The sequence below is a fragment of the Eleutherodactylus coqui genome, chromosome 5 (genome assembly GCF_035609145.1).
Source record: "Eleutherodactylus coqui strain aEleCoq1 chromosome 5, aEleCoq1.hap1, whole genome shotgun sequence".
NCBI lineage: Eukaryota > Metazoa > Chordata > Amphibia > Anura > Eleutherodactylidae > Eleutherodactylus > Eleutherodactylus coqui.
The window spans coordinates 175,799,699-175,811,776 of record NC_089841.1 but is presented as its reverse complement, the minus strand read 5'-3'; the positions used below and the strand labels follow the sequence as shown (position 1 = coordinate 175,811,776).

Below are 12,078 nucleotides of genomic sequence, written 5' to 3'. Positions count from 1 at the left end.
AAAAGGACTCCAGTCAAGCGAGTTACTCTAGCCATTTTTTAAAAATCCATGCCCAGATTTCTAAGCAAATTTAAAAGTCGTACGAGATGGTTCCCTACTTGCGAACCTTTGAGTTACAAATTTCATTACATACAAAGAAAGTTGTCCTTGCACTGGCAGGCATTCTAACAATCCATGCCATAGGCACTCTGCAATGGCAGCCCTAGGGCCTTTTAGAAGGCCCCTGGCTGCCATGGCAACTCGCAATCTTATCACGAAGGTCAGTGCGGGACTCCTGAACATTGGACGGGCCATTTAAAGGGTTGACAGCTCCGATGAGTGATGCAGCCCATCAAGACCTGTAGCAGGCAGGTGTTGGCTGTAAGAAACAGCCGGCACCCATATTGTATGGGGCGGGATCAACCCCCGTTCTCCCTCCATAAAAAACCCCAGTACGGACATACAAACACATGCACTTACGAACAGTTTCCTGGATCAGAATCTGTTTGTAAGTAGGGAACTATCTGTACTAGCTATTTTTTTCCCCTCTATAGAATAACAATCACTTAGAAAACAGCTGCTATGATGTCTCCCATACACAGGACACAGTAGTGAAGATCCTGCTCCCTATTGTTACTATAGCACACCCAAAGTAGAGGACATTATACAGCAGTAATAAGCAGTGTAGCTGTGAATACCGTATTTTAGCAAAATAAAACACAGCCTTCAGCAGCATCTCTATGTGTCTCCCTGCAGCAGCCTTCTCCTCCCCCTTATCTATAGATTTCTATAGACAGCAAGTAACCTGATCCCTCACTCAAATGATGCATCTAGTCTATCAAGAGGAATTTTTTGAATGACTGACCAGCTCCAAAGGGTTAGGGCGAAAGATCTGGTTCATAAATGGAGAAATATACATTTTTTAAATAAGATGTAACCAAGCTTCTTCCATTCTCTTATCCTATTGATTTTAGCAAAGTACAATGACAGTATAGTGACCATTTAATTTTCCTCTATGGGTTGCTATAACTGTGGCAGTACCAAATGTTTTTTTCTCTTTTATACTGTATTTTTGATTGAAAGCCTTTTTTTGGGGGGGTGGGGGGTGGAATATATATTTTTTAAATTAAACTGTAGTAAATGATGTCATCTCATCAGGTGTTGCAACCCTCCAATCACTTGACTGTATATATGATGCTTTAGAATAGCATTATTGCCTGTCAGTGCATCACTGCCATGCCTCTGGCCTAATAGGCGTTTATACCCGTGGAGTCTCTGGCTGGTCCCGAAATGCTATGGTAACCCATCAACAACTCTCAATCAAATTGTGGGGCAATGATGAGCTGACAGAGCCCCGCCTATCAGTTAAACTCCCTAGACACCGCAATCATATTAGATTCTGATCCCAGGTCATCTGTAATTGTCAAGAGAGGTACAATTAGGATGCAATGGTACAGCCAAGCTTGAGAAGGGGTTATATAAGTGTTAAGGCTTCAGTACACCACTGCCATTGACCGTTGCTAACACTTGTGAATTAGAGCCAATTGCCAAGCTGAACTTGCAGATTCCGGTGCATCCCATAATTACCTGTAATTTTAAATGAAGAGCGCTAGTGGCACTTGTGTAATAGTGCTCTTATGGGAACACTACTATGCTGTACTCTGAGTGCCGCACAAGGCAGTGCCAAGTGCTGAACTAATGAGAAGTCCGTCTTCGGATCTTTAAAGTAGTGTAAAACAGCCTTTAGCAAGTCTGTCAATTTTTCCCCTGCAGATGACCTTATTATTGCTAGAAGAAGCAACAATACTTGATGAGTGGAACAATATGTTTTCTATTAATGTTATTAACTACAAGCTGACAATTATTTACTAGTTTAGCTTTCTGGGTTTTTAATTTGATCTTTGCCCTTTACAGGTGTAAGTATATTATTAGGACTTCTGTAGGTATCACGTTTTAGAGAAAAGTTGAAGAAAGTCATATATCCATCTGCTTAAATCATAGGATCACCATTGCTGGATAATGAATCTATTAGCCAAAAAAAAAAAAAAAAAAAATTGTACCTCCAATTATAGCAGTCAGAATAAATTGTTGGTTCAATCACAGATCTGCTGTAATCTCACACGTTCTGCAATGTGTTTTTTTCTAGAAAGACGGCCAAATCCCATGTAATATGCATGGGTCCTGTTGCATCTTGTCTCCACCACAAGGATGGGTGGAGACAAGATGCATGCCACCAACCAATGCCCACAACTTGATTGGCTGGGGCATTGGGTGGCCACTATCTCCCCCCCCCCCCCCCTTCCCCTCTGCCGCCCCTTTCGCTTGTTCCCTTACCGGCTTCTGCACTGTCATTTTCCTTGTTAGCTTAACATATTGCAAGCATTATGCAAGGCCAGCGAGGAGAATGACAGTGGGTGACCGACTGCGCCGGAGCAGGGACAGGAGAAGGCAGAGCAGCGGGGGCAGCGACACTCAGCCGCTCTCCCTTATCCCCTTCCCGGCTCCTGCGCTGTCACTTACCCCCACGGGTAAGTACGGTGTTGTCTACGGTGTAGACAAGATACAACAGTACCGGTCAAAACACCTGTAAGGACGCTTAAACAGGCGTTGTACCATGATTGAGCGGCGTTAAAAAGCGCTAAACAGCACGAAAATACAGCAGATAGCGCTTGAAAATCGTGGCATTAGAAAAGCTGCATTTGAATGTTGTCTGCAAGGGAGCGTTTTACAGCGTTTAGAACTCCGCGCTTAATGCTGTAAAAAGCGGGCTTTGCTGGAAAACCAACTCTTTCAGCATGAAAACAAGACCTTACACAGCAACATTGTCTGAAATTTGTTTTTTGATTTGTTTTTTTCCCCCCCAAATTTGTTTTTTTACACACGCACACAGTTTTCTTTTTTGAAAGTGGGGAGGGAAAGAAAAAAAGTTAAAAAAAAAAAAATCTAAAAATATGTTTTTATTTTCCAGGGACACAGAATTTTTACACAATTCTCTTTGCAGTAAAAGTTACGTTATCTTTATTCTGTGGATCAGTAGAACTACGGCCATACCAAATTTAAATTTTTATTTTTATTTTTTGAATGTAGTAATTAGAGATGAGCGAGTGTACTCGGTAAGGACAGATACTCGAGTGAGTATCGTCCTTACCGAGTACCTGCCTGCTCACAGGGTGCTGGCGGGGGAACGGGAGATCTCTCTCTCCCGCTCCCTCCTGCTCACTCCCACAACACAGCACTCACCCCCGCCGGCAGCCGAATCTTTGCGGGCGATACTGGGCAGGTACTCGGTAAGGACGATACTAGCTCGAGTATCTGTCCTTACCGAGTACACTCGCTCATCTCTAGTAGTAATGCTTAAAAAAATGTTTTGTTTGGATAATAATCTTTATTTGTATAGCGCCAACATATTCCGCAGCGCTTATTTGTTTAAAAAATAAAATGCTTTCCTTAATCGTTTTCTGACTTCCATAACTTATTAATTTTTCCGTCGACGGGCCAATGTGAGACCAGATTGTTTTAGAGCAATTCTGACGTTCCACATCTTTTTTTGTCTGACAACGTCCGTACACCATGTGTGATAAATAATGTGATATTTTAAGAAACTGAACTTCTAGACTGCTATTACACACACACACACACACACACACACACACACACACACACACACACACACACACACACACACACACACACACACACACACACACACACACACACACACACACACACACACACACACACACACACACACACACGTAGGAGGAGCTGCACCAATTACAGTCGGAAGCTGGACATCTCAGTCACTGAACTGGGAGGGCCATATGTACCTGCTGTTATCAGTGTAACTCTATAGTACCCTTATAGAAGCAGAAATACCATTTTTTTTTAAATGTCACATGCCAGCCACTAGGTGCCATAAAGAAAATAAGTAGTGTCAAAGGTGTGTGCCCCTACACAGTCCGATTCTTTCAGCAATGATTGGACAGTATCAGACTACAGGGACACCCAAATGTCAAAACATTATCCATCCATTTCTAGAAGTAACAGCGTAAAGGTACAACACCGTTATAAGAACAGAGGCTCCAGAATGGTTATTTCTTGGGGAATACAATTATTTACCAAGACAGACATGTCAGCAGAGGGGTCAAGTGGTCCACTTTAAGTCTCCAGGTTCTGCCGACTGGTATATAGGAAATCTACACATGCTACGCACTGAATGGCCACTTTAATGGACACACCTGCACTTGGTGTGAGAAGGTAAGAGTGCTTGTTCTGTACAATATTCAGGATAAAGCAGCAATAACCTGATCCTATCCTGACTGGTCACCAAGCGTACTATACACTAACACCAAGCTTCACATTCATCATCTTACCAAAATATAATCCGTCTGGTACGTGGAGAGCATCAGCACGGAGACGTTGTGCTCCGCCAGGGGAGCAATGACTGACTTGGCGATCTTTGTAACACCTCCCGTCTGGATCCCGTTGGACAGCACATTCAGGACTCGCCAAGTGTTTTCTGCCACATGCAGAAAGTCTGACTTCGGTAACTCTGCCAAAAACAGATCTCCATTAGACATACGTAGAACAGGACTGCATAAAGATAAAAGGGAAAGCAAATACACAAACATATCCCTGGAAATATCCCTAATATAGAGCATCTACCTGCAATAATAAAGGATACCGGGGCTGGAGAAAAGTCCGGTCACTAATCATCAGATCAGGCCTTCCTCTGTGCGCCACCTGCATTCTGTAGCTGCCTACTTTCACCCACTACTGCATGCAGTGCAATGCTGTAAATGCATTCAACTGCCTTTGACAGATGTGGTCAATGCTAATACTATTGGTGGAAATAGCGGGGTCTTGCTTTTAGTAGTACTATTACTAAAGGGGATCGAAGTAGGAGGGGAGAGATGCTGCAAGCACTACTGGAGGAAGGGGCAGCCAACGCTACTACCCCTAGGAAGGCCATTACTGGGATGTATATGGCAGGGTTCTCTGCAAACAGTTTGCTTACACGCCTCTTTCCTATTGGGTCCAATATGAGTTTGCAAGAAATCATCTATGTCGCTAATTATTTCTGTGCCTTCACACAGGAGCAATGATGGCTCAATGAATGGAGGTGGAGCGGGCCGGAGATCACTTCTGACCACCCGCCTCCATTCACAGTAAACAGGCAGTCGTTCATAGATGAGCCACTGCCTGTTTACACAGCCAATCATCGGTTTATCTTTATGCCCGTAGAAACTGAACAAGAACAAGTTACCGTTTGTCGTTCAGTTGCTGACGGCATTTACACTAAACAAATATTTCCGCAACTCAAAAGAGCCAGGAGCAGTGCTCTGAGCTCTCGCCCCCTCTCTGCCTCCTCTCCACCCCTCTGCACCATTTGCAATAGGGAGAGGCGGGGCAGGGGCAGGGCTAATTCTCAGAATTTAGCCCCGCCCCCATCCTGCCTCCTTTCATTGCGAATAGTGCAGAGGGGCGGAGAGGGGGTGGAGAGGAGGCAGAGTGGGCAGGAGCTCAGTTCCTGCTCCCGACTCTTCCACACCCCCCCCCCCCCCCGCAGAGGAGAACACCGTATATCAGCTCGGCGTGAAAACCGAGCCGATATACGGTCGTCTGAATCCCCCCCCCCCACCTTGCAGATTTTGAGATAGAATTCCATAGCGGCAAATCCTGCTGCATCACGGCGGAAATACTCCACCCACGTGAAAGGCCCCTCGGGTGTTAGTTAAAAAAAAACAAAAAAAAACACAAACGCTCGTGTATAACCCCCATAGAAAAAAAAATGGTGTTCATATTTGTGCGCCTTGCAACACACAAATTGCGCACGATTTTCACGGCTGTGTGAAAGTGGCCTAGACGGAGATCTCAATTATTTTGATATTGGTCTCACACACACATGGATACTTCACTAGCATGGGAACAGAAAATTGGTTCCATCCCAACAAGAGAACTCCCTTCTGTTTCCAATCAACATTTACAGATCGGAAACATTTTTTGCGCAGGTCAAATGTTCAGATGGACTTCCATCTACGTTATCACAGCAGCTGTCAACCGGAATGTGACATTAATTTGGGTGATAAAAGACTAATTAGCAATAATTAAATGTGCCACCCATTTCATATCTATGGAGTTCTTTATCCTGGGCAACAAACGCTGCAATGTTACCAAGGGGATTATTGCTTCGCGCACCATATGTAACAGCCACAGAGACCTAGTAGCCCATTAATATGCTAATTGCAGACACAGCAGTGAATCAGTTCTAAGTCACACATTCAAGTTGCTTGTAATTGCCTGCTTCTGAAACCCAAACATGTCACCACAAATACCCTGCTGCCGCACTGTCTCATGTGCGAGGGCTGCAAGAACATGTTTGGTGAGCCAGCAGTCATTATAGCGCTGGGCGTCCCGCTTCCTTCCTGGCACATTTCCTTTTCATTCCCTGCCCAGCTCAGATACTTTCCAGTATCAACATTCCTAATGTGTTATGAAGGGATCGTTTGTATCGGCCCTGTATCTAATCCTGTTCACCTCACATCATATACATTGTCACAGGGGTTAAATACCGCCAGCTGAAAAATATAACCGCAACGTGCCACAAGCAGAACAGCTTGCACAACACCCCAGTCACGTCCCGGCCTTCTATCACTGGCCTGATGCTTCATTCCCACACTAATACCTTTGAGATTTCCCACAGGAAAAGAAGAGTTTGGGAAAAAAAAATTATCACGAAACAGACCAAAATATAGTCATAATATACTGTATGATAGGAGATAGATTGAAAAAAGGGGGTTTAATTTTGACCATTTCATTCAACCATCACATATTTAGCATGACTTTTTCCCTTTGAATACCAACTTGATCTGTCACTTTAGTTTGACAAGTCGCTGGTGGGATCTGGCTGATCATCATCTTATTAGTATGGCCAGCATGAAAGGTCTTTCTGCACACATCCGCAGTGAAGAAAATAGAAGACCCGGACAGGCACACAGAACACCCGGACGGTAAAGCAGCGGCCACGGGCAGGGTCAGGGTCAGATTCCACTGCAGGCTCCCGCATGCGGAATGCGATCCGCCCGTGGACATTGGGCCTAAGGCTATTGTCACACTTGCTGTGTATCAGAGTTGTACTCTGGAGGCTCGGAGGCATCTTCAATCAGACACCGCACGGTCACCTGTCCATGTGCTGTTCAATATGCAGATGGCCTGCACGTTCTGTGATATGGACAAGAGTTAGACATGCGGTAGTGCCCCACAAGCTATAACGGGTCCATGTGCTGTCTGCGAATTAACACGGACTCAAATACAGCAGTGTACCGGAGGCCCTAGCGCGATCGCTCCAAATTTTAATTATCCTGGAGAGTACGTTTGCCTTTTTTATCCCATGTCTGATCATTTGCTGCATGAAATCTGCACGTGTAATCAATGGTGCTACTATGAATTGCAACAGATACTGTGCCAGGTGTGGTGCAGCAAGGCCTGCATGTGATCCAGGCTTTATGGCTCTTTTACACGGGTCAACGATCTGCTGAATGCTGCTGATCACTGATCTACATAAACAGCTCAGTTGTCGGACGACTTAAGAGCAAAACACTTGCTTCTTGGCTGCCTTATGTGCGCATAAATATGATGGTTTGCCAGCAGCACATCTCTGCTTGTAAAGAGGGGATGTGCCGCCAACAATAGACACAAATGACCGCACAAACAATCTTAAGCCATGGACTACTGCTCATGCAGCGGTTCAGGCCCAGACAATTGCTCGATGTAAAAGATCCTTAGAAGAGCCAATCAGTATTAGTGTACCTTGATGCCCCCCATGAATCTAGGGGTTTGACAGGGCAACACCCATCACACCCCTAGTTCCTGCTTGGCTGCATTCATCAAGGTTATTGAAGGTCCTTTACCATAGTCGTTGTGAGGACATTGTCGTTGCTGTCAGGCCAATGTAGTCAGTGGATTTATTAGGCTACTTGGAGACCGGAGTGGGTATATTCAGGCTGCTGTCCCTGGAGGGCGCCGGTGTAAATGTGAGCTCCCATGTCTGCCTGTGGCAGGATCCCGTATCTCTACGTCTGCTGTCCCCGCTGTGGTTCGCAGTGCGGTTGGCGGCACTGAGGACAACCCGGAGTGCATTCGGCACTCTGCACTGATGGGAGGCGGCAGTGGCCGGACACTGCTGCTGGAACTCACCTGTCCCCGCAATTCAGCCCTCTGCAGCTGTGGCCTCAGAGCTGACCCTGGAGTGCAGTGGCCGCTGTACACGGATGTGCGGCTGTAGTTACTGGGCGGACGCCGATAGTGAAACTCTCCCATCGCCGATGTTGAGCCCTGTGCGACTGTCGCCTGTGAGGACACCCCGAACTGTAGTCGCCGCTGTGCACTGATGTGCGGCTGTTGGCACTGCAGGGACCCCGCAGCTATAAGTGTGGCTTCGCTGGCGGCCTCTCATGTGCTGTCCACAGACCCCTGGTGACAATGGGGAGGGAGGCTGAAATCACTCACTGGAGGCACAGAGTCGCTGCCAGGGGAGCTGCAGTGGGGAACTGTATGCACAGGCTGCGAAAGGACCTTAAAGTACCTTGACGAATGCAGCCAATCGGGAGCTGGGGGTGTGAGAGGGGCGTTCCTCCTGTTAAACGCCTAGCTTCCGGCAGCATCAAGGTACACTAATACCGAGCCAATCACGAGATGTAACGATTATTGCGCTCTTTTCTTTGAGCAAATTATGAGCGACAATTGTTACGTGTAAATGGGCCTTTACCCTCAGCATACTGCAGATAGACATATGATTTCATAGTGCCTCCAACAGCCCTGCGATTATCACATTACTGCTGCTTGTACAACTATTCCCCCATTATTTTATATGTTGATTATTACATTATCCCTTCAGGCCGCTATCACACCAACACATTTATACTCTGTATTTGGTCCACGTTTGGTGGACTAATATGGAGCCAATGTAAATGTATGTATTTGTTACAATGGACGCAGCATGATCTGATACAACTAGTACTGGACAACAACAACGTGACTAACCGTACCTGCAAATCCCTCTTCATCCAGCATCAACGTGTAATCCTCTGGAGTTTCTGTCAGGCTGAAAAACTTACATCTGGAAGAATTAAACATATTCACTGTGTAGTTAAATACATTATTTTCAATAAAGGGAATCTGTCATCTACAACATACTGTCCAAGCTGCAGGCATGATGTTATAGAGCCGGAGGAGCCGAGCAGATTGTTATATAGTTTTATGGGGAAAGATTCAGTAGAACTTGTATTTTATTCATTTATATCTCTGTTAATTCCGAGCTGAACAGTCCAATGGGCGGAGCCATCAGTGATTGACAACAACCCTTGTATCTACAGTCACTCCTAGAACCACTTGCGCAACTCGCATCAGACAGCACTCGGACATCCCGCCCATGTGGGGTCTGATGTGTTGGACACCGCACATTCCCATATGCCATTCTTGCCTGAAAATCAGACAAAAATAGTCAGAGAGGAAAAAAAAACAAAAAAAAAACCCATGTGCATACACCCATTTAAACGAATGGGTCCTATTTCCGTCTAATATTCAGAACAATTTTTCGATCCGCAAATTGAATTAAAAAAATGTTTAAAAAAACACAATACCTGTGTGCATGCACCTTAAGGCCCATTTACACCAGCCGATCACTTAAAAAAATAAAATGAAAAATTTTTAACAAAAAAAAACAAACCGCTAACTGGCGATCGTCTTAGCGATAGTGGGTGTGTGTAAATGTGCGCCCATCGTCTGCTTTTAAGGCACTACTGGCTGATCCTTAAATTCAATCCAACATAAAAATCGTCCCTCACTTTTATCAGTAGTTCTCCATGGGGAGTGCTGATAGCATTGTTTCCCCATGGAGAACAAAGGATCTGAGCGCAGATAATAGCCTCAGGCTATTGGCTGCCTTCAGTGAATGCTTCATTTGCATACCTAATTGGTATTTAAGTAGTTGAGTAGCTACTTAAATACCAATTAACTTTTATGCTAAATGATTGCTCAAAGCTGTCACACAAACTGTCCTTGGAGCGATCTTTGAGCGATGATCGGCCCGTGTAAACCAGCCTTTAATACTGAACGGTTCCCCATAAAACGACATGTCCGCTCAGCTCCTCCGACTCTACATCACGATGCCTGCTGCTGTTCCAGCTGGCAGGTTCTCTGTAAGGAAACATGAATACAATTTACTATTAAAGAAGTTAAACAATATTTAAGCAGTAGCCATCATATCAGTCCATTTCATGTCACTTTGAATATGCAGACTGATCTGTGGGTAACGTGTTATGGAGCAGGAGGAGCGCAGCGGATTGTTATATGGTTTTGTATAAGATGTTCAGTACAGGGTACATGCTCACAGGCTTTTAATCGGTCTGAAAATGGCCCCGACTCCTTTGAATAAGTGCTTGCACGCAGGCTTCTTTAAATTAATTTGTTTATTTATTTAACTTGAATAGTCAAGAATAAATAAATAAATCACAGCAGGTCCTATTCTGGTCCGTTTTTCGGAGGAGAATAGCACATCAATGTGCTGTCTCCCACTCATCGGACAGGATATTCGCGTGCTGTCCAGTCCGTAACACCCGTGCGCACGTACCCTTACTTGCATTGTTTCATCTATATCTCACATTTTTCTGAGCTTAGGAGTCCAATGGGAGGTCCTAACAGTGATTTCTAGCTATTTCTATATGCACACTCATACGTAGGACCGCCCATTGGACTCCTAAGCTCAGAATGAACAGAGATATGGATGAATAGAACAAGTTATACTAAGTCTGTTCCCACAAAACTATATGCCATCTGCTGAGCTCCCCCTGCTCTATACCACGTCACTGGCAGATCACACTGTTTGTTCAACATAACTAGTTCCATTTAAAGGGGCACGCCGGTGAAAACACTTTGCCATCCCTGCCCCCCCCCCCCCCCCCCACCTGACTGCCTGTCACACTCTGGACGTCTCCTCTGCATAGTCCAGCCACTTCCATGCAGTGCAGCCTCCTGTCTAACACTTTTCAGGCACTACCTTGATGGTAAGTTTTTTTCCCCTTCACATCAAACCCATGATACATCAGCACAGCATTAAAGGAGCAGCTAGAGACTGTACCATCTATGCTGCAGGTAAAATACTGACATTACCTTCTGTAGTCAACTAAACACGCTACAAACTCTAAGGCCATTCTCATACAGGCGTTCAGAAAATGCTGCACTAATCAAGGTAAAAAGGGGCAGGTATACAGTCAGGAGGCTGAGCTGTGATCTCCTCTATTATACCCATCTGACAGGAACTGTGATGATTATCAGTAACTGTGACAGGGGGTGTGGCCTAGAGCATGATGTGGGCAGTGGACACATTTTTACTCTGCTGTGCTGGCTGCCTTGCTGGTCCCCGGGCCTTTTGTTGTGCTGCACCACGGTTCCTGTTATGGGGGAGCAGAAGAGCGCAGGAGTAACGATAGCTGAGGCTGGTTTGTTGTGATGCCTGTATCATTTAACCAGGCTGCAATGACTAGGAGGACAGAAGTTGGCAGTGCATGAGGGCTACATGATGGCGCAGGTATCTGTGAACGTTACTGTGAATGCTTTGCACCATGAGGCTGCCCCCACAACCTTGGAAGCAATAGCGGATACTGAGTAGAATCCTGCGGAATGCATGGAATGCTTTGACCATTCTGATCGCTTTACTGGGAGATGCTGCGATGCAGTAAATAGGTTGGTGGAACATGCTCATACAACTGCAACCCTAGTAAAAAATGCTTCTGAAACATCTACAGTTGTATCTGCCTCCTCTGATGGGACTTTTTATACGTTATTGCACTCTGTAATTGAGATGGGCAAGCATGGTCCTGCTTTATATGCTTCATCTGCCAAAATGTTATATGGTTGATGCAGATTTAGTGCATACGGTTTAGGACTGTGTGAAATTGTGTGAATTTTGGAATGGAGTAGAATTACAGATAATTAAAAGTATACAGCTCTTCTCTATATAGGGATTTATTTTAAAAAAAAGGCTGTTTGACTAAGTTTGAGAATATTTGGGGAAGATGGCCTCATGTATACAATGGATAG

The 12,078-nt window shown here is 45.1% G+C and overlaps 1 protein-coding gene across 1 annotated transcript in view; it reads right to left on the bottom strand.

The window, feature by feature from the left end:
* CASTOR1 (cytosolic arginine sensor for mTORC1 subunit 1) overlaps positions 1-12,078 on the bottom strand; it is a 37,307-nt gene that overhangs the window by 24,006 nt on the left and 1,223 nt on the right. The window contains exons 2-3 of the mRNA XM_066603778.1: positions 9,027-9,097; positions 4,353-4,531 (exon numbers count right to left, since the gene is read on the bottom strand). Of these exons, the coding sequence (XP_066459875.1) occupies positions 4,353-4,531; positions 9,027-9,097 (250 nt within the window). The remainder of the gene's footprint in view (positions 1-4,352; positions 4,532-9,026; positions 9,098-12,078) is intronic.